Raw genomic sequence first — 23,269 nt, forward strand, 5'->3', positions numbered from 1 at the left:
CCCCTCCCACAAGACACTTAAAAACCAACCCCTCCCACAAGACACTTAAAAACCAACCCCTCCCACAAGACACTTAAAAACCAACCCCTCCCACAAGACACTTAAAAACCAACCCCTCCCACAAGACACTTAAAAACCAACCCCTCCCACAAGACACTTAAAAACCAACCCCTCCCACAAGACACTTAAAAACCAACCCCTCCCACAAGACACTTAAAAACCAACCCCTCCCACAAGACACTTAAAAACCAACCCCTCCCACAAGACACTTAAAAACCAACCCCTCCCACAAGACACTTAAAAACCAACCCCTCCCACAAGACACTTAAAAACCAACCCCTCCCACAAGACACTTAAAAACCAACCCCTCCCACAAGACACTTAAAAACCAACCCCTCCCACAAGACACTTAAAAACCAACCCCTCCACAAGACACTTAAAAACCAACCCCTCCCACAAGACACTTAAAAACCAACCCCTCCCACAAGACACTTAAAAACCAACCCCTCCCACAAGACACTTAAAACCAACCCCTCCCACAAGACACTTAAAAACCAACCCCTCCCACAAGACACTTAAAAACCAACCCCTCCCACAAGACACTTAAAAACCAACCCCTCCCACAAGACACTTAAAAACCAACCCCTCCCACAAGACACTTAAAAACCAACCCCTCCCACAAGACACTTAAAAACCAACCCCTCCCACAAGACACTTAAAAACCAACCCTCCCACAAGACACTTAAAAACCAACCCTCCCACAAGACACTTAAAAACCAACCCCTCCCACAAGACACTTAAAAACCAACCCCTCCCACAAGACACTTAAAAACCAACCCCTCCCACAAGACACTTAAAAACCAACCCCTCCCACAAGACACTTAAAAACCAACCCCTCCCACAAGACACTTAAAAACCAACCCCTCCCACAAGACACTTAAAAACCAACCCCTCCCACAAGACACTTAAAAACCAACCCCTCCCACAAGACACTTAAAACCAACCCCTCCCACAAGACACTTAAAAACCAACCCCTCCCACAAGACACTTAAAAACCAACCCCTCCCACAAGACACTTAAAAACCAACCCCTCCCACAAGACACTTAAAAACCAACCCCTCCCACAAGACACTTAAAAACCAACCCCTCCCACAAGACACTTAAAAACCAACCCCTCCCACAAGACACTTAAAAACCAACCCCTCCCACAAGACACTTAAAAACCAACCCCTCCCACAAGACACTAAAAACCAACCCCTCCCACAAGACACTTAAAAACCAACCCCTCCCACAAGACACTTAAAAACCAACCCCTCCCACAAGACACTTAAAAACCAACCCCTCCCACAAGACACTTAAAAACCAACCCCTCCCACAAGACACTTAAAAACCAACCCCTCCCACAAGACACTTAAAAACCAACCCCTCCCACAAGACACTTAAAAACCAACCCCTCCCACAAGACACTTAAAAACCAACCCCTCCCACAAGACACTTAAAAACCAACCCCTCCCACAAGACACTTAAAAACCAACCCCTCCCACAAGACACTTAAAAACCAACCCCTCCCACAAGACACTTAAAAACCAACCCCTCCCACAAGACACTTAAAAACCAACCCCTCCCACAAGACACTTAAAAACCAACCCCTCCCACAAGACACTTAAAAACCAACCCCTCCCACAAGACACTTAAAAACCAACCCCTCCCACAAGACACTTAAAAACCAACCCCTCCCACAAGACACTTAAAAACCAACCCCTCCCACAAGACACTTAAAAACCAACCCCTCCCACAAGACACTTAAAAACCAACCCCTCCCACAAGACACTTAAAAACCAACCCCTCCCACAAGACACTTAAAAACCAACCCCTCCACAAGACACTTAAAACCAACCCCTCCCACAAGACACTTAAAAACCAACCCCTCCCACAAGACACTTAAAAACCAACCCCTCCCACAAGACACTTAAAAACCAACCCCTCCCACAAGACACTTAAAACCAACCCCTCCCACAAGACACTTAAAAACCAACCCCTCCCACAAGACACTTAAAAACCAACCCCTCCCACAAGACACTTAAAAACCAACCCCTCCCACAAGACACTTAAAAACCAACCCCTCCACAAGACACTTAAAAACCAACCCCTCCCACAAGACACTTAAAAACCAACCCCTCCCACAAGACACTTAAAAACCAACCCCTCCCACAAGACACTTAAAAACCAACCCCTCCCACAAGACACTTAAAAACCAACCCCTCCCACAAGACACTTAAAAACCAACCCCTCCCACAAGACACTTAAAAACCAACCCCTCCCACAAGACACTTAAAAACCAACCCCTCCCACAAGACACTTAAAAACCAACCCCTCCCACAAGACACTTAAAAACCAACCCCTCCACAAGACACTTAAAAACCAACCCCTCCCACAAGACACTTAAAAACCAACCCCTCCCACAAGACACTTAAAAACCAACCCCTCCCACAAGACACTTAAAAACCAACCCCTCCCACAAGACACTTAAAAACCAACCCCTCCCACAAGACACTTAAAAACCAACCCCTCCCACAAGACACTTAAAAACCAACCCCTCCCACAAGACACTTAAAAACCAACCCCTCCCACAAGACACTTAAAAACCAACCCCTCCCACAAGACACTTAAAACCAACCCCTCCCACAAGACACTTAAAAACCAACCCCTCCCACAAGACACTTAAAAACCAACCCCTCCCACAAGACACTTAAAAACCAACCCCTCCCACAAGACACTTAAAAACCAACCCCTCCCACAAGACACTTAAAAACCAACCCCTCCCACAAGACACTTAAAAACCAACCCCTCCCACAAGACACTTAAAAACCAACCCCTCCCACAAGACACTTAAAAACCAACCCCTCCCACAAGACACTTAAAAACCAACCCCTCCCACAAGACACTTAAAAACCAACCCCTCCCACAAGACACTTAAAAACCAACCCCTCCCACAAGACACTTAAAAACCAACCCCTCCCACAAGACACTTAAAAACCAACCCCTCCCACAAGACACTTAAAAACCAACCCTCCACAGACACTTAAAAACCAACCCTCCCACAAGACACTTAAAACCAACCCCTCCCACAAGACACTTAAAAACCAACCCCTCCCACAAGACACTTAAAAACCAACCCCTCCCACAAGACACTTAAAAACCAACCCCTCCCACAAGACACTTAAAAACCAACCCCTCCCACAAGACACTTAAAAACCAACCCCTCCACAAGACACTTAAAAACCAACCCCTCCCACAAGACACTTAAAAACCAACCCCTCCCACAAGACACTTAAAAACCAACCCCTCCCACAAGACACTTAAAACCAACCCCTCCCACAAGACACTTAAAAACCAACCCCTCCCACAAGACACTTAAAAACCAACCCCTCCCACAAGACACTTAAAAACCAACCCCTCCCACAAGACACTTAAAAACCAACCCCTCCCACAAGACACTTAAAAACCAACCCCTCCCACAGACACTTAAAAACCAACCCCTCCCACAAGACACTTAAAACCAACCCCTCCCACAAGACACTTAAAACCAACCCCTCCCACAAGACACTTAAAAACCAACCCCTCCCACAAGACACTTAAAAACCAACCCCTCCCACAAGACACTTAAAAACCAACCCCTCCCACAAGACACTTAAAAACCAACCCCTCCCACAAGACACTTAAAAACCAACCCCTCCACAAGACACTTAAAAACCAACCCCTCCCACAAGACACTTAAAAAACCAACCCCTCCCACAAGACACTTAAAAACCAACCCCTCCCACAAGACACTTAAAAACCAACCCTCCCACAAGACACTTAAAAACCAACCCCTCCCACAAGACACTTAAAACCAACCCCTCCACAAGACACTTAAAAACCAACCCCTCCCACAAGACACTTAAAAACCAACCCCTCCCACAAGACACTTAAAAACCAACCCCTCCCACAAGACACTTAAAAACCAACCCCTCCCACAAGACACTTAAAAACCAACCCCTCCCACAAGACACTTAAAAACCAACCCCTCCCACAAGACACTTAAAAACCAACCCCTCCCACAAGACACTTAAAAACCAACCCCTCCCACAAGACACTTAAAAACCAACCCCTCCCACAAGACACTTAAAAACCAACCCCTCCCACAAGACACTTAAAAACCAACCCCTCCCACAAGACACTTAAAAACCAACCCCTCCCACAAGACACTTAAAAACCAACCCTCCCACAAGACACTTAAAAACCAACCCTCCCACAAGACACTTAAAAACCAACCCCTCCCACAAGACACTTAAAAACCAACCCCTCCCACAAGACACTTAAAAACCAACCCCTCCCACAAGACACTTAAAAACCAACCCCTCCCACAAGACACTTAAAAACCAACCCCTCCCACAAGACACTTAAAAACCAACCCCTCCCACAAGACACTTAAAAACCAACCCCTCCCACAAGACACTTAAAAACCAACCCCTCCCACAAGACACTTAAAAACCAACCCCTCCCACAAGACACTTAAAAACCAACCCCTCCCACAAGACACTTAAAAACCAACCCCTCCCACAAGACACTTAAAAACCAACCCCTCCCACAAGACACTTAAAAACCAACCCCTCCCACAAGACACTTAAAAACCAACCCCTCCCACAAGACACTTAAAAACCAACCCCTCCCACAAGACACTTAAAAACCAACCCCTCCCACAAGACACTTAAAAACCAACCCCTCCCACAAGACACTTAAAAACCAACCCCTCCCACAAGACACTTAAAAACCAACCCCTCCCACAAGACACTTAAAAACCAACCCCTCCCACAAGACACTTAAAAACCAACCCCTCCCACAAGACACTTAAAAACCAACCCCTCCCACAAGACACTTAAAAACCAACCCCTCCCACAAGACACTTAAAAACCAACCCCTCCCACAAGACACTTAAAAACCAACCCCTCCCACAAGACACTTAAAAACCAACCCCTCCCACAAGACACTTAAAAACCAACCCCTCCCACAAGACACTTAAAAACCAACCCCTCCCACAAGACACTTAAAAACCAACCCCTCCCACAAGACACTTAAAAACCAACCCCTCCCACAAGACACTTAAAAACCAACCCCTCCCACAAGACACTTAAAAACCAACCCCTCCCACAAGACACTTAAAAACCAACCCCTCCCACAAGACACTTAAAAACCAACCCCTCCCACAAGACACTTAAAAACCAACCCCTCCCACAAGACACTTAAAAACCAACCCCTCCCACAAGACACTTAAAAACCAACCCCTCCCACAAGACACTTAAAAACCAACCCCTCCCACAAGACACTTAAAAACCAACCCCTCCCACAAGACACTTAAAAACCAACCCCTCCCACAAGACACTTAAAAACCAACCCCTCCCACAAGACACTTAAAAACCAACCCCTCCCACAAGACACTTAAAAACCAACCCCTCCCACAAGACACTTAAAAACCAACCCCTCCCACAAGACACTTAAAAACCAACCCCTCCCACAAGACACTTAAAAACCAACCCCTCCCACAAGACACTTAAAAACCAACCCCTCCCACAAGACACTTAAAAACCAACCCCTCCCACAAGACACTTAAAAACCAACCCCTCCCACAAGACACTTAAAAACCAACCCCTCCCACAAGACACTTAAAAACCAACCCCTCCCACAAGACACTTAAAAACCAACCCCTCCCACAAGACACTTAAAAACCAACCCCTCCCACAAGACACTTAAAAACCAACCCCTCCCACAAGACACTTAAAAACCAACCCCTCCCACAAGACACTTAAAAACCAACCCCTCCCACAAGACACTTAAAAACCAACCCCTCCCACAAGACACTTAAAAACCAACCCCTCCCACAAGACACTTAAAAACCAACCCCTCCCACAAGACACTTAAAAACCAACCCCTCCCACAAGACACTTAAAAACCAACCCCTCCCACAAGACACTTAAAAACCAACCCCTCCCACAAGACACTTAAAAACCAACCCCTCCCACAAGACACTTAAAAACCAACCCCTCCCACAAGACACTTAAAAACCAACCCCTCCCACAAGACACTTAAAAACCAACCCCTCCCACAAGACACTTAAAAACCAACCCCTCCCACAAGACACTTAAAAACCAACCCCTCCCACAAGACACTTAAAAACCAACCCCTCCCACAAGACACTTAAAAACCAACCCCTCCCACAAGACACTTAAAAACCAACCCCTCCCACAAGACACTTAAAAACCAACCCCTCCCACAAGACACTTAAAAACCAACCCCTCCCACAAGACACTTAAAAACCAACCCCTCCCACAAGACACTTAAAAACCAACCCCTCCCACAAGACACTTAAAAACCAACCCCTCCCACAAGACACTTAAAAACCAACCCCTCCCACAAGACACTTAAAAACCAACCCCTCCCACAAGACACTTAAAAACCAACCCCTCCCACAAGACACTTAAAAACCAACCCCTCCCACAAGACACTTAAAAACCAACCCCTCCCACAAGACACTTAAAAACCAACCCCTCCCACAAGACACTTAAAAACCAACCCCTCCCACAAGACACTTAAAAACCAACCCCTCCCACAAGACACTTAAAAACCAACCCCTCCCACAAGACACTTAAAAACCAACCCCTCCCACAAGACACTTAAAAACCAACCCCTCCCACAAGACACTTAAAAACCAACCCCTCCCACAAGACACTTAAAAACCAACCCCTCCCACAAGACACTTAAAAACCAACCCCTCCCACAAGACACTTAAAAACCAACCCCTCCCACAAGACACTTAAAAACCAACCCCTCCCACAAGACACTTAAAAACCAACCCCTCCCACAAGACACTTAAAAACCAACCCCTCCCACAAGACACTTAAAAACCAACCCCTCCCACAAGACACTTAAAAACCAACCCCTCCCACAAGACACTTAAAAACCAACCCCTCCCACAAGACACTTAAAAACCAACCCCTCCCACAAGACACTTAAAAACCAACCCCTCCCACAAGACACTTAAAAACCAACCCCTCCCACAAGACACTTAAAAACCAACCCCTCCCACAAGACACTTAAAAACCAACCCCTCCCACAAGACACTTAAAAACCAACCCCTCCCACAAGACACTTAAAAACCAACCCCTCCCACAAGACACTTAAAAACCAACCCCTCCCACAAGACACTTAAAAACCAACCCCTCCCACAAGACACTTAAAAACCAACCCCTCCCACAAGACACTTAAAAACCAACCCCTCCCACAAGACACTTAAAAACCAACCCCTCCCACAAGACACTTAAAAACCAACCCCTCCCACAAGACACTTAAAAACCAACCCCTCCCACAAGACACTTAAAAACCAACCCCTCCCACAAGACACTTAAAAACCAACCCCTCCCACAAGACACTTAAAAACCAACCCCTCCCACAAGACACTTAAAAACCAACCCCTCCCACAAGACACTTAAAAACCAACCCCTCCCACAAGACACTTAAAAACCAACCCCTCCCACAAGACACTTAAAAACCAACCCCTCCCACAAGACACTTAAAAACCAACCCCTCCCACAAGACACTTAAAAACCAACCCCTCCCACAAGACACTTAAAAACCAACCCCTCCCACAAGACACTTAAAAACCAACCCCTCCCACAAGACACTTAAAAACCAACCCCTCCCACAAGACACTTAAAAACCAACCCCTCCCACAAGACACTTAAAAACCAACCCCTCCCACAAGACACTTAAAAACCAACCCCTCCCACAAGACACTTAAAAACCAACCCCTCCCACAAGACACTTAAAAACCAACCCCTCCCACAAGACACTTAAAAACCAACCCCTCCCACAAGACACTTAAAAACCAACCCCTCCCACAAGACACTTAAAAACCAACCCCTCCCACAAGACACTTAAAAACCAACCCCTCCCACAAGACACTTAAAAACCAACCCCTCCCACAAGACACTTAAAAACCAACCCCTCCCACAAGACACTTAAAAACCAACCCCTCCCACAAGACACTTAAAAACCAACCCCTCCCACAAGACACTTAAAAACCAACCCCTCCCACAAGACACTTAAAAACCAACCCCTCCCACAAGACACTTAAAAACCAACCCCTCCCACAAGACACTTAAAAACCAACCCCTCCCACAAGACACTTAAAAACCAACCCCTCCCACAAGACACTTAAAAACCAACCCCTCCCACAAGACACTTAAAAACCAACCCCTCCCACAAGACACTTAAAAACCAACCCCTCCCACAAGACACTTAAAAACCAACCCCTCCCACAAGACACTTAAAAACCAACCCCTCCCACAAGACACTTAAAAACCAACCCCTCCCACAAGACACTTAAAAACCAACCCCTCCCACAAGACACTTAAAAACCAACCCCTCCCACAAGACACTTAAAAACCAACCCCTCCCACAAGACACTTAAAAACCAACCCCTCCCACAAGACACTTAAAAACCAACCCCTCCCACAAGACACTTAAAAACCAACCCCTCCCACAAGACACTTAAAAACCAACCCCTCCCACAAGACACTTAAAAACCAACCCCTCCCACAAGACACTTAAAAACCAACCCCTCCCACAAGACACTTAAAAACCAACCCCTCCCACAAGACACTTAAAAACCAACCCCTCCCACAAGACACTTAAAAACCAACCCCTCCCACAAGACACTTAAAAACCAACCCCTCCCACAAGACACTTAAAAACCAACCCCTCCCACAAGACACTTAAAAACCAACCCCTCCCACAAGACACTTAAAAACCAACCCCTCCCACAAGACACTTAAAAACCAACCCCTCCCACAAGACACTTAAAAACCAACCCCTCCCACAAGACACTTAAAAACCAACCCCTCCCACAAGACACTTAAAAACCAACCCCTCCCACAAGACACTTAAAAACCAACCCCTCCCACAAGACACTTAAAAACCAACCCCTCCCACAAGACACTTAAAAACCAACCCCTCCCACAAGACACTTAAAAACCAACCCCTCCCACAAGACACTTAAAAACCAACCCCTCCCACAAGACACTTAAAAACCAACCCCTCCCACAAGACACTTAAAAACCAACCCCTCCCACAAGACACTTAAAAACCAACCATGGTCTTACCTTTAGCCGAAACCCCACATCTGTTGCAGCACAGTGGCAGTTTTCTCACAAGACCAATGCTGCCCAAGGCATCCTGCAAGTAATAAGACATTACTCAACACAGCCAGAATAATCCTTGAAACATTTACAAGTTTGAGACTTCTTGCAGTCAAAGGCTTTTATTCTTGGACATTAAGTTAATACATGTACTAAAGAAACAGGTCTTACCATGAGCTAATTGCCATCGGTTGCAGTGCAATGTAAATTCTCCCACAAGGCTTCTCCTGCAAGTAATAAGACAACATTACCAAAAACATTCAGAAAAATTTGTGAAACATTGACAAGATATCATCACCTTGCATCCTCGCTTGTATTCACACAGGAAAAACTTCCACAAATGAATCCCTCAATGGGGCAGAAAGACCTTAGTGAGACCATCTGGAAGGATCCCTCTCCCAGGATAGAAATACTGCAATGAATGGCATGTGTATAGAATAAACATTGTAAAGGATGTACAATACATTCAAATGCTGTAACAGAAATTATACAAATAATTGCAAGTAGCAGGCCAAGTCTACGGCAGGACCACTCCAGTGACGACAATCACCATCAGAACCACCATCCACAGAAGCTTCTGTGGAGAGGGAGAGTAAAGACTTTAGGAACGGGTGATGTTGGCATATGATGACAGTAATATGAATTTTATTTAAAATAATGGTGGTGGCAGCAGCTGGTGTCAGGAACAGACAGAACTATGATCTATGGAGACCGGCTGAGGCGAGAAAACAAAACTCCTGGAAAGAAGCTGAACTAGTGATGTGCATTAAAACATTTGTTTATTGTGGAAGGTGTAAGCTGGGCTTGGTGTGTCCTAAGAAGTCGCCAGGCAGTTTGCCTACAACAGCTTAACCAAGGACTGGTCCTGGCTAACTTGAGTCAGGCCTAACCAAGTGATAAAGAGTAAAGTTTTTCCTAATGAGGTTGCTTCTTTCAAAATCATGCATTACCGTACCATAGACAAAAATAAAAACCATTACGCTGGCATTACGCTGGAAGATTGACAAATCATCATTGTACCTATTAAGCATGCAGTCTGCTGAAAGGCAATTTATATTTAATGTAATTTTAGAAGGTTCCACATGTGACAGTCTAGCTGTTAACATTCAAGCTAGACTTTAAAAACAAGTTAACCAAACAGTTAAAGACTGGCAAATTGCAGAGTAAGTTTGCTAAATCAACTAACATTTTATCGTGCAAGGGTAGCTGAAACTTACCTTCTGGACTGAGCAGCGCTTGCTTCACACTTATAGCGTCCGCCTCAACGGAAATCACGTCTGCGGCGGTAAAATGCGCATACGTGCAGCGGAGTATCTTCTTTTCAAGTAAAAGTTTCTTGAAATGATTAGCTTCATAAATTTGCGCAGCAGAAAGTTCTTTACTAATTTTCGTTCAGTACGGGCAACAAATTCAGCAGAAATGACTTTACTGTACCAATTTTTTGCCATTTACTATTTCATGTTACAGTGCAAAGATCCAAAATAGTTCTTTGGGCCATACAATAGAATCAGAAAGTTGTGCCACAACTTGAATGACAAAAAGACTGGGGGAAAAAAAAAAAGTCTTAACTTTTGCTCAAATGGCTCAGTCCACAGGAGGCTGAAGCTGCTGGACCACTTCTTGGAGGCCCTGAAACACGAGCCGTTTAGGTTGATGTAGGACCATCCAGAGAACACAACAGAACTTTGCCTGCAAGCATAACAAAAGCAATACTGGGGAGTCAGTTAGAGACACATGTTATTAGAGCCATCAAACAGCCCTCCCAACAAGTATTACAAAACAGTACTGAGGAAAAGATACTAACCTCACCAAAACCAAGTCAGCTGGAGGGCAGAGGTCATTTCTACACTTGTCACAGGAGGCAGAATTAGCTTGACTTCGGGGAGCCCGTTATGTTCTCTTGACCACCCTGTTTCGAGTCACAACATAAATAAGGAACGCAGCAAGAAAAATCTTGGCAACACTGAGAGCTCTTTACACAGACCAACATTAATCAGCAATACACCCATTCTTAAAACATTGAACAGCAGATAAAGGGAGCCCAAAAAGTTAAAGACAGAGAAGGACATACTGGAAGCAGACAGTTAAGGTTGAAAGACATTTTAACAGCCATACACAGCACGACAAGCATTACATAAATACCTGGATGAAGAGCCCAAGATCCATAAGCTTCCTTTAACCTGGACGGTTCCGTCATTTGAGGTCGACCACCCATAATCAGCAATCGCAGGTGGCTCCTACAAGATTCCAGAATACATAGACTTTATTAATCTACAGTCAACTTTATTAATCTACAGTCAAAATTACAAAGTACAATTGTAAAAAAGGAATACATTTTAACACCAAGGCCCTAACATAGAGGGTGAAGTGTTCGAATTTCAGAGTCAATAGTCCAACAACACTACATTGTACAATTTTGAATATCCATTAAAATGAATCTTTAGAACACTCCCATTTGTCATTGTGCAACAAAAATCATTTTCAGTCAAGATGACAGTTCTTTAAAGCGGTTTTAATTACTGTCCACAGACATGTGTATTTACAGTGCATTTTTACAGGGTACGCACATACAATTCAAGCAATTTACACTACAGAACATAAGGAACCATCATTTTGGACTACCAAGCCATTCAAAACATTAAAAGCTTTCCATTGGCGATACGAGCTGGGTCCCTGTGGTAGTGTTGTTAACAACCCAAGTCTCTGACGTTTTTGTACTCCACCACTAGGTTTCTTGCCCAAAGCATATGAAACAAACTGAAATGAGTAAAAAAAAAAAAAAAAAAAAAACCTACAATATTAAACAAAATGAATGGTTACTTTCCCCCCTCACCTCACAGGGTGACTCCACAAGTCAAGCATTTTACACCTGGTTGGCATCTTAATATTCCCCAAATCCTGAAGTTCAGTAATAGAATTGAAATTTAAAAAAAGGTGATAGCAAAAATCTTGGTCTGTGTATCGCAGTCAGGGGTTCTCCTTCCTTTTTTTAAAATGCATTTTGCATTGTCGTTTCTATTTTTGGGGCCGTCTATTTCACCTAAATGAGAGAATGAGGGAGAAATCGTTGTAGGGCTGTTTAATTTAATTTAACAGAAGTGAAGTAAATACTTTTAGCTAATGCATTGTGTGTATATTGAATGAGAAGTTGATTAAGTGTAGGAAAGACATTTGTAACCACTGGTAGCACAGGGTGGAATTCCTCATAAAATTCATTATTAAACAAACACGGAGCGACAGGTGACCAAAGTCTCAGAATAACCGAATGGGCATCAAACAAATTGAATTCTACTGGTGACAAGGCCACAGGGCCCTCGCTGGCTTGGATGCGCCACACAAATACAGCTCAAACTAAGGAATATACTGAAGAATTATGTAAAAAATATACCATCAAACAACTGAGAATGTGAAGTGCAGGTGAGAGGCCCAATCACCACACTCACCACCACCTGGGTAGCCACGCTGTTGATCCTCAAGCGCTCCTAAAAAGAAGCAATTTTAACAATAAGTATCTTCTGGAATTTAACTAATACTACAAAAAGAAAGAGACAAAACCAGAAAAGAATATAGCAAAAACAGCAGTGGCTTACAATCGCAGCCTGGACTTTGAGCCTCCTGCACCTGGGCCCTGACGAGCTGGGAGACAAACCAGAAGGATCACCAACAGCCAAATCATTTGCCCAAGAACTGAGAATAAAACCACCTACCTGCTCTCGGAATTCTCAAGCCAGAGTGCAACAGCAAAAGGGACAAGCATGCTGACACAGCTTCATTATGTGAAGCTTTTACAGCCTGTCTAATTGGTGAACCAGGAAGTAGGAGGTACCAAGGCTGACCTGAATCTATAGTAGCTCAGGAGGGACATTTCCTCACTAGCTACACAAAAAGATGATTTATAATGGCAATAATTGATTTATAATCTTACAGACTGAGCTTCTTCACAACAAAGATGATCTTGTCTTGCAGTATCACCATTTAGATTATTTACTCTGTCCATGCACCCAGTAAGCCATGGATCAAAATCATTCCACACAGTTTGGTCTATTTTATGCCACACATTTGCCCAAGCTTGCATGTAGTTAAAGACTTTTGTTTTAGAGAATTTGAGATCTACTTTTTAAGAACATTAATGTGAAGAGTGGAAACATATGTCACTTTCAATGGAGGTCTGTTAAAGACACATGCGTGTAAATGATTTGCAATCTGAAATTGATCTCAGAAAAGTGAAGAAGCACATTTGCAGAATGCGGAATTCAAAGCAAAGACTTTAAAATTGAAACATATTTAAATGACTTACTATTCTTTTTGTTGCGTATATCCTACTGATTCCACAACAATAAAGTGGGTCCTTTAGTAAACCTCTCTCCTCCAAGCACTGGTGCTTGGTGGATCTGTATCACCATTTGCTTCTAACAAGGATTCTTTCACAGATCGTGCTGTTCGGCTTTTCAACTACTCACTGGTCAAACTGGCATCCATTATCTAATACTAATAATAATGCTAATAATGGGCTGAATATTCTTTTGAGTAATCAAAACAGACTTGAAAATTAATCAAATAGTTAAACTCCTGCAATATCTTATCTACAGCTGTATTAGACACCGTATATTTTCTAACTTTAGCAGAACGGAAACCATTTTAACTTCAATATCATTCCCAAAGTTTTGAGAACTAATTGACAAAAACAGAATTTGAAAAAAGCATTGCTATTTATACTTTCCCCATCTCTTTTTCCAAATGTCTTTATTTCTCCTAGATTTTGGTTTAATATTCATATTAATTAACATTTTGTTTTTAAATCTGCTCCTTTCCCACACATTTAGTCATGATTTTGTTTAATAATGCACAGACTAAACGTTACGCATGTTGGGTATACTGATACAGTTAGGGTTTTCAATTATTTGAAAGATTTAATGTGGCTAACTGCCCCTTCTCAAAATGCAATATACATATATATATATATACATAAATGGCATGATAAATATGAGTATAAAGTTCAACACCAGTCCAATCTAAAGCCTCAAATATGAAATGGAATATGCACCTTTCTGAAATCAAACACTATAACCTTTACTACTAACCTTCATGAAGTATGATTCATTGCAGGACTCCTGGATTTTACTGATTTAGTTTTATTGTTGTAAACTGACTCAACGTATTCAATAGAAAAACAATTTGAAAACCCAAACAAATTCTTCCAGCAGATGGAGCCACATACATTATTCCTTTAGGACCATCACTTTACATTTCATTTACAGTTTTTCTCAATTGTTTACACACAAATACTGGTACTTGACACACAATGAGCACAACATGTAACTCATGCACCAACCCCCTGAAACAATTCTGCTAAACTACAAGCACAATTCTTGCTTTACACTCAAATTACAGTTCTAAAACACACTTTTTTCAAAGCACTACACACAATTCTCTGCATTCTCTGCACAATTTTCATGAAGAAAATTTTGTTTTCACAAGAAACACACTGTCATTCAAAATTCTAAAGTCAATTGCCCTACTATGCACACTGACTCGTCACATGGGAAAACACCTGTCACACAGTGTTACAATTAGGAATCAGAGCTTCAGCATAAAGGGGCAACAGGTGAGCTCTTCTGTTTTGGAGCAATGGATGCCAACATTAGAAACAGAGGCAGAGGAGTGAGAGTAAGAGGAGGAGGAGGGGGGGGGGGACAAGGACCGTAAACTCTGATGAGATCTGAGCCACTTTGGTTGACCAAAGCTATGGAGGAATTCTTTTCTGCCTGGAGATGGAAAGTGTGTGACTGAAATCCACAAACGCATATCCCCCTTCTCTAAGCTATGGAAGACGCATGTGGAGATAAATCAGTTGATGCTTTTCATGGCTGGATTCGACATGCTGAGCGATATTTCCCCCACTGCTTGGCCAGGGAAAACATTGCTTGTGATGTGGATGAGGTTCTGTGGAACAGACCGGAACAGAAGAGAGGATGCAGCATAGTTTTTTTTACTGTAACTGTATACAGTAAATTCTTCTGTTGTTTTGTATGTAGACCATTGTATGTGCAACTTTGTGTTGCTTGGGATGTACACTGTGTGCATTGTTTTTGTGGGGGAAATAAAATATATTTGTATTTGTGTGTTCTGAGTATAAAAATCAATATTCTAAAATATTTTACAACACATATGTATGTACTGTCTGTAGTAAGTGTAACACTGAACAAAAAAAAGGTCAAAGTCATTATGATGAATGGAGAAGTTTTTTTCCATTCATCAGTGTTTTAAATTGAGCACATCAGTGTTCAACTGGTTCTTATAAAAGTCTATTCATTTGATGGTTTGTGTTTGTCATTTGAAAACAAAATACCATTTTGAGAAGAAATTACATTGTTTTGAATGTAAAGTTTAATTTTGCAGGAGTATTGAGGGGTTTTGCCTATTGTGTGTGTGTTTTTTGATTTGTGTGTAGAGTTCTGAGAGTATGAGGCATGCTTTAAGAAAATGTGTGTAAACAATCGAGAAAAACTGTAGAAACAGCCAGAGGAGTGAGAGTAAGAGGAGGAGGACAAGGACGAGGAAGGCCAAGGACCCTAAACTTTGATGCAGGGGTCACCAACCCTTTTGAACCTGAGGGCTACTTCATGGGTACTGAGTCATACGAAGGGCACCCATTGTGATACACTCTTCTGAAATAACAAATTTGCTCTGTTTGTCTTTAGTGATATATTATTAATGATACTCATCTATGTGAAGACACTAATCATTTTTACAAAATAATATTTTACATTCCATGACTACTCTTTTGAACACCATTTTCCAAATTTAAATTCACAACATTTCGTGTGAAAAATCTTTTTATTTCACTAGCCAGTGACAAACACTTTTAACAAAACATTAACTATGTATTGCACTTTGATTGAAAAGGTTATGAATTATGTAATGTTTAAGAAAAATCAACTTACATATTTTCAAATACATCTAATCACATTTTGAATACTGAACAAGTCTGCTGAATTTTTGCAAAATTATATCTGTTACATTTCACTAACATTATTAAATTGAACACAATGTATGCCATTTTTGATTCAGCTTTGCAACTGACACCATTTGGTATCTGTTTCTTAGTTAGTGGGAAGACTGGCATTGCATGCTGTTCACCAGTGTATTGTAGTCTGGTGTGTAACTTGACACGGCAACACTGAGTGAGTCTTGCAGGTGTGCATCAGTGAGGCGGGTTCTGTGTTTGTTTTTGATGACGTTCATGTCAGAAAATGCTGATTCACAGAGATAGGTTGAACCAAACAGGCTGGCAACCTTCATAGCTGCTGTGCTTACCCCACTGTACTTTTCTGTGTCAACAAGGCTCCAAAAGTTTGGTGCAGCCTGGTGGGCTTTGAGGTGCAGGTCATTTCGCAATGTTACAATTTCAATCTCCACCTGTGCAACATCCAAGTTGAACGTTGCATTTAGTTGCTCAGCAATGTCAGTTATGTCCTTGTTCATGAAAGGATTGGAGATGAATGAGACACATGGCTCAAGCTGATCAAGGTCACAAAACCTATCCCCAAACTCTTGTCCAAGTCTGTTTATGACTTGACAGTACTTTTATGCAACTTTGTCCATTGCCTCAGATGCAGAAGCATTGTCTTTCAGCACAGATTGCACAGAGGGAAAGTACAGCATTTTTTTCCTCTGTAAATGCACAGAGAAAATGTTCATCTTGGCTTTAAATGCATTTAAAGCACTTATCATGTCAACAACAGTCTTACCTTTACCTTGCAGCTTGCAGTTCAAGTGGTTTAGTTTCCCAGTGATGTCCGTTAGAAATGCGAGGTCAAGTGTCCACTCTGTGTCCTCCAGCAGCGAGATGTCTTCCCCTTTGGACTGCATGAACTCCTTGATTTCACCCAAAAGTGACAGAAAACGAAGCAAATTTTTAGAACAGGCCTGCGGGCGCCTCATATGGTCCTTGCAGTCGGCTTGGTGCCCGCGGGCACTGGGTTGGTGACACCTGGTTTAATCCATCATGTGCTACTCCTGACCACAAGGTGGCGATAATGCGTCGTTAAACTGACGCAATCTACAGTGATCCGCAACAAGGAAGAATAACCAGGAAGGGAAAAGAGTGGAAGAAGTAGAAGAAGAAGAGCAGGAGAAGAGGTCCAACCCTCAGGAGTAACAGAGGGGAAGAGAGCAGCGACAGACAGAGTGGGGACGGTTATCTTACATGATTAAAACACTACGAGTAGAAGAACACCTGCACGGATCGATAGACACGTATCGTAAACACACAGTGCATCATGGAGTCCTATGACATTTTAGCTAACCAGCCCGTTGTGATTGATAATGTAAGTATGATGATGTCATCCATCCACACCCTAACCGAGGCCGCCGGCTGGGGGTTAGCTGCTAGCTGTTAGCGTGTCTATTGTTATTGTGGTAGAGGTACTGAATAAGACTGACATTAGCTCTGCAGCGGTTTCTATCGTTGACAGACAGTGCTCAAAAATACCCACAACGTTGTTAGCATGATATCTAGTTATTGCATCTCCGCGTGTTTTATCCGATGCCAGCCAAAGCTAAAAGTAGCATCAAGCGGCTAACTACTAACCTAAATGTTAGCTGTCCGTGGTCCTTTAGCTCTGGCATTACACATCTTCGTAATGCTAAATTCTAGTTTAAATCAATGCATTGGCAGTAGGAAGCTAGCCGAGTATAACGACCAGTAAGATGTTGGCGAAACGCATCGACCAGTAGGAAGCATAGCAGTAAATAAAATACCTCAGCGCTTGGCTTCTTTTGATGTGGGTTTAATCAGGTTCGTTTTCGAGTAAAATGACTAATATCACACCTCGAACGTGCTTCTTCAAGTGAGAGTATTTCATTAAAATACGTTTGGTTGTGAGGTCTCTTGTTGTCAGGATCAGCTGTTATCTGTGCTCATACTATAGGTTTGTGTCTTTAGAGCTCCACTCATCCCCTGACTGCCAGAGTTAAACATTTCTTCATGTTCTATTTCTAAGAAAAAAAAATCACTTGTTTTAAAATGTTGCATTTCCATAAGTCATTGTGCATCAACTAGTAGTTAGTGATGCAATCAAGTTGAAATAAAGCCCTAGCAACAATAATCTTAATAATAATCATATCCAAACCCTATGGAGCAGAGGGTAGGTATGTGTGTATATCTACAGAAAGGGGTCACAGAGTCAGGGTTACCTTGGAAAATGAAGGCAGCAGTGATGTCATGTGTCTTGGTGTCCGCCTCACTCGTCATGAAGGAGGAGGACTTTGCAGACAAATGGTGTTTGTGTGGGACGGTTGAGTGAAGCATGAGAGCTTCAGGCTGGGTCTCATGATGATCAAAGCATAACTGTTATATCCTTCTCTTCTTCAGGGTTCAGGGGTGATCAAAGCTGGTTTTGCTGGTGACCAGATTCCCAAATACTGCTTCCCTAACTAGTAAGTGTTTCTTGACTTTTCTAACTAACTTTTATCAACTAATCTGCATATCTGCAAAGTTTACAACTTTGCGGGCGCGGACGGACCACCCCAGAAGAGTGCATCCACGTGACCGTGCACCCGCCTGGCTCTGTATTTGTAGTGATGGCCAATGGAATCATTAAAAAAACAACAAAATTTTGCTCGCGAGGCTAATCTCTCCTCGCCCTCCAAGGTGTTTTCTGCACGCTCGCTGTTCTTTTTGACATTATTTTTAACATATATGACAACGTATCTCTTCATCTTATTGGTTACAAACCGCATCTTTGGATTGGCTGAAGTTATGCATTCACAGAACTATAGAAGCCCCAAAATAAGGGGATAGAAAGTCGGCATTATGAGATATAACCCCAAAACGCAAACAAACCTCTCTGTGACCGTAGATGACAACCAGCTATAATTATTATATTTACCGGCACTCCTCCGGCCGCACATTAAGACCAAAGGTCCAACTCGCAGGTTAAATCTGAATCTGTAAATATTTTGCCAACTTTCATTACGGACAGATTTTTAGAAAATTGAAATTATAAGATATGCGTCGGCTCCTCCATAGTTCCACAGAGATACCATGGTGACTGGCTCCGCCCCCTTACTGTCAAAAAGAACAACAACAGCGAGCGAGCAGAAACACCTTTGAGCGTGAGGAAGGAAGTCCGCTGTCCGCGCCCCCATGAACCGTATGGCGGGCCGCACGCACTCCGGCGGCGAGTTTGACGTGTGATGTAAGGTGTCTCTGTGTGATGCAGTGTGGGACGTCCGAAGCATGTGCGCGTGATGGCTGGCGCCCTGGAAGGAGACCTATTCATCGGGCCCAAGGCGGAGGTAACACACCCCCCCACATCATTCTGTGGAAGAACAGCACTCAGAAGTATTGTCTAGAGGATATGATTCCAAAGGAGTGAACAGTGTGTACTTTATGCAGACATAATTCTCTGATATGTTACTTTTGGTGTTAGGGTTAAGCCTCCAGGAACATTTCATAGCTCTGGTTAATGTTCTTAAAGTTGGACCTCTGTAACCCTAACAAGTGGTGGCTGGTGGATTTAGTTTAGTTTAGTGCGAGGGCCAGCCAGTTTCAGTAAACGTCCCAGTATGATTAAATGCAAAAAAGCTATCAAACTATCTATTGGGACATGTATATTTTTAGATGAACCTGGTTTGTTGGGGAATGACCAATTAAAAACTTCACACAATGAATTATTTTGGATAAAATGTGCCTGTTTTCATCCACGTCCTGGTTGTGTGTCCTCACTGCAGCTGTGTAACTTTAACACGGCAACAACCGGCCTCCACTTCCAAACATGGTCCTGCCCATATACGGCGTTAGCACGTAGCTCTCTAGCTAGCTAAACATCCAGGTGTAGCACCTCTACAGAATCATCACGTGTGCTGCTTCCTTTTCACGCCGGTCCGTTGTCTGAAGTCATGCTGATCCAAAGTTCTTCTCTCATACAGAGTTTGGGTCTGTTCTTCTTGGAAGGACACTGACTTTACATTGAGATAATACATGTATTAATATGTCACTCAAGGTGGGGCCACGCCCCATTGCCCTCTATGGACTAGTCGCCACTGACTCTAACCCAGGAGTACTTTCTCGTCTACTCGTACTGTCGTAGGAGAGCATTTTATGTTATATTTAATACGTGACCTTTCTCAGGAAATAAAGTAGTTTAGGAATAAGACATGAGTTTACAGATAGGTCTAATAGCTCAGCTCTATAGTGGTTTGTAGTGTTGAATCATTGACACCTTCAATCTTGGCGCAGATCTCTTAATTAAACGTTTTATCTTTTTGATCTGGTGTTGATTTGCTTCATAAGTTAAAGGTGAAGTTGGTGATGTTGTCTCTGCTCTCCATCAGGAGCACAGAGGCCTGCTGTCGGTTCGCTATCCCATGGAGCACGGTATTGTGAAGGACTGGAACGACATGGAGAGGATCTGGCAGTATGTGTATTCCAAAGAGCAGCTGCAGACTTTCTCTGAGGAGGTGAGCTCCTTCTTCTCCTCCTCAATATGATTCCTCCATGTTGTTGTGTCTCAATCCATGTCTTTGTTCCTCTTTGTAGCATCCTGTGCTGCTGACTGAAGCTCCTCTCAACCCCAGCAAGAACAGGGAGAAGGCTGCAGAGGTCTTCTTTGAGACCTTCAATGTTCCTGCTCTCTTCATCTCCATGCAAGCGGTCCTCAGCTTGTGAGTTGGAGTGTTTAGAACTTCCAGAGCATCAGTACTAGGTCACTAACTGGGAGGAATCCAGTCCGCTTGCGTTCTCAATCAGTGGAACCTGGTCTCAGGAATGAAGGAAACAGGATTTCTCCCCTTTTGGATCACTTGATGGCTGCGTTAACTACAATGAAGATTACAATTGTGAAGGGGAAAATGGTGGGCATGATGATGATGATGATGATGATGGTGAGTGTTCCATGCAGGTACGCAACAGGTCGCACAACTGGTGTGGTGTTGGATTCGGGTGACGGAGTAACTCACGTGGTTCCCATCTACGAGGGCTTCGCCATCCCTCACTCCATCATGCGCGTAGACATCGCTGGCAGAGACGTGTCTCGGTACCTCCGTCTGCTGCTGCGTAAGGAGGGGTACAACTTCAATACGTCGGCCGAGTTCGAGGTGGTCCGCACCGTCAAAGAGGTGAGGGGGTGGGTTTATCTGAGATATGATTCCTTTGGAGTTCTGTGTAATACTTTGAGTTATGCACATTCCTAACCAAACTCCATTCTCTGCAGAGAGCCTGTTATCTTTCTCTCAACCCTCAAAAGGACGAGACCTTAGAAACCGAGAAGGCCCAGTACGTCCTGCCTGATGGAAGCACTTTAAAAGTGAGTTGACTTTAGATATCTCCATGTACCCCCTTTGCCACCTTCCATATCAAACCAATCACAGACCCAGAAACCTGACCCCGTTTCAGATCGGTCCAGCCAGGTTCAGAGCTCCTGAGCTGCTTTTCAGGCCTGACCTGATTGGAGACGAGAGCTTAGGGATCCACGAAGTTCTGGCCTACGCCATCCAGAAGTCTGACATGGACCTCCGACGCACCCTGTTCAACACCATTGTGTTGTGTGGGGGCTCCACCCTCATTAAAGGTGAGGGGACAATGTCACACACACACACACACATTAATACACACACACACACACACACACACACACACACGCATTAATACACACACACACACACACACACACACACTCTGAACAGGTTCTCTCTGTTTCAGGCTTTGGGGAGAGACTACTAACTGAAGTAAAGAAACTGGCTCCTAAAGACGTGAAGATCAAGGTGAGTCTCTTTATCTGAACTTATATTTATGGTTTATGGTTTATCCTTATATTTAGTAAATTTGATTGAATTATGAATTTTGATTCATTTTCTGCTTTCAGATTTCTGCTCCTCAGGAGAGACTCTACTCCACGTGGATCGGGTAAGTATTTCCCAACTCAAGATTCTTCAGGGGAGAAGAGTATTTTGTGAGATTTTACCTCTTGGGTGTAGAGCAGTGTTGTCAAATGAATTTTAGGGGCCACATGCGTCCCACTTTGATCTCAAACTCAAATTTAAATGTTGATCCAACCTTGAAAAGCGAAGCATGTTCATCTGATTAAACAGAATAATTGGTCCTCTCCTCTCGGCAGTGGCTCTATTCTGGCGTCGTTGGACACTTTTAAGAAGATGTGGGTGTCAAAGAGGGAGTATGAAGAAGACAGAGCTCGTGCCATCCACAGGAAGACCTTCTAGTAGGCTCCGCCTCCAGAACTGCCCTCAGATGTCCCTCATCATTTTGAGGCAGACTCTCAGACTCTCGTCGTCTCTGGGATTCTCTGCATCATCTTTTATCAACAGCTAAACCCCGTTAGCCTGCCCATTGCTCCCCCCCCCCCCCCAGAGAGCACGTTCATGTGAGCTCGTCCTCTTACTACAGGCGGCTTACTCTACTTTCATTAGTCCACTCTGAAGTATTTAAGCTCTGAAAGGCCTGAAACATGATACGTCAATAAACCTCAGTGTTGTCTATTTGTGTTTTTGCTACTGTTTAAATATTCATTCCAAGACCACAGTCTTTGGTTTTTATCTGATCAAAGGTTTAAAAAACTATAGCAGTGCTGTATATAGCTCTAGTAAAACAACAAAAAAGAATCTGGCCTGAACCTGAAAGTTAAACTTAGTGTGGCTCATTTATGTTTCATTTTGTTATTACCAATGAAATGTTTTACTTAAACATCACATGTGTGTGTTAAGGTGGAAAATGTTCACTCAGCTTTTTGGATTAAAGTAAACCTTGATTTACATCTTTTATCCACTAAGTTCCACCCATTTGCATCTTTTCTTGTTTCCTTGTCCTCTCATCTAAGACATAAAGGGTGAAAGATGTCTGTATATTTGAAGAATTTTAAAGTCAAACAACTACCACAACACCTAAGATAACTAACTCTATATAGACTAAACGTGGACAATTGTGTTGGCTTTTGCTTTTGGTAAATTCAGAGCAATAAGTTGCTCTGCTGTCACCTCAATGAAGCATTCTGCTCACCTTTGACCCACAGGGACTA

The 23,269-nt window shown here is 43.2% G+C and overlaps 1 protein-coding gene across 1 annotated transcript; it reads left to right on the forward strand.

Moving 5' to 3' along the window:
- The first annotated feature begins 17,315 nt into the window (after positions 1-17,315).
- Positions 17,316-23,023, forward strand: actr1b (actin related protein 1B). Its single transcript, XM_037485046.2, has 11 exons — positions 17,316-17,563; positions 18,610-18,674; positions 19,460-19,535; positions 20,574-20,699; positions 20,779-20,903; positions 21,140-21,356; positions 21,452-21,544; positions 21,634-21,808; positions 21,940-22,001; positions 22,103-22,143; positions 22,355-23,023. The coding sequence occupies exons 1-11, from the start codon at positions 17,516-17,518 to the stop codon at positions 22,455-22,457; spliced, it is 1,131 nt and encodes a 376-aa protein (XP_037340943.1). The 5' UTR covers positions 17,316-17,515; the 3' UTR covers positions 22,458-23,023.
- The last annotated feature ends 246 nt before the right edge of the window (positions 23,024-23,269 follow it).

This window comes from Pungitius pungitius, chromosome 18 (genome assembly GCF_949316345.1).
Source record: "Pungitius pungitius chromosome 18, fPunPun2.1, whole genome shotgun sequence".
Lineage (NCBI taxonomy): Eukaryota > Metazoa > Chordata > Actinopteri > Perciformes > Gasterosteidae > Pungitius > Pungitius pungitius.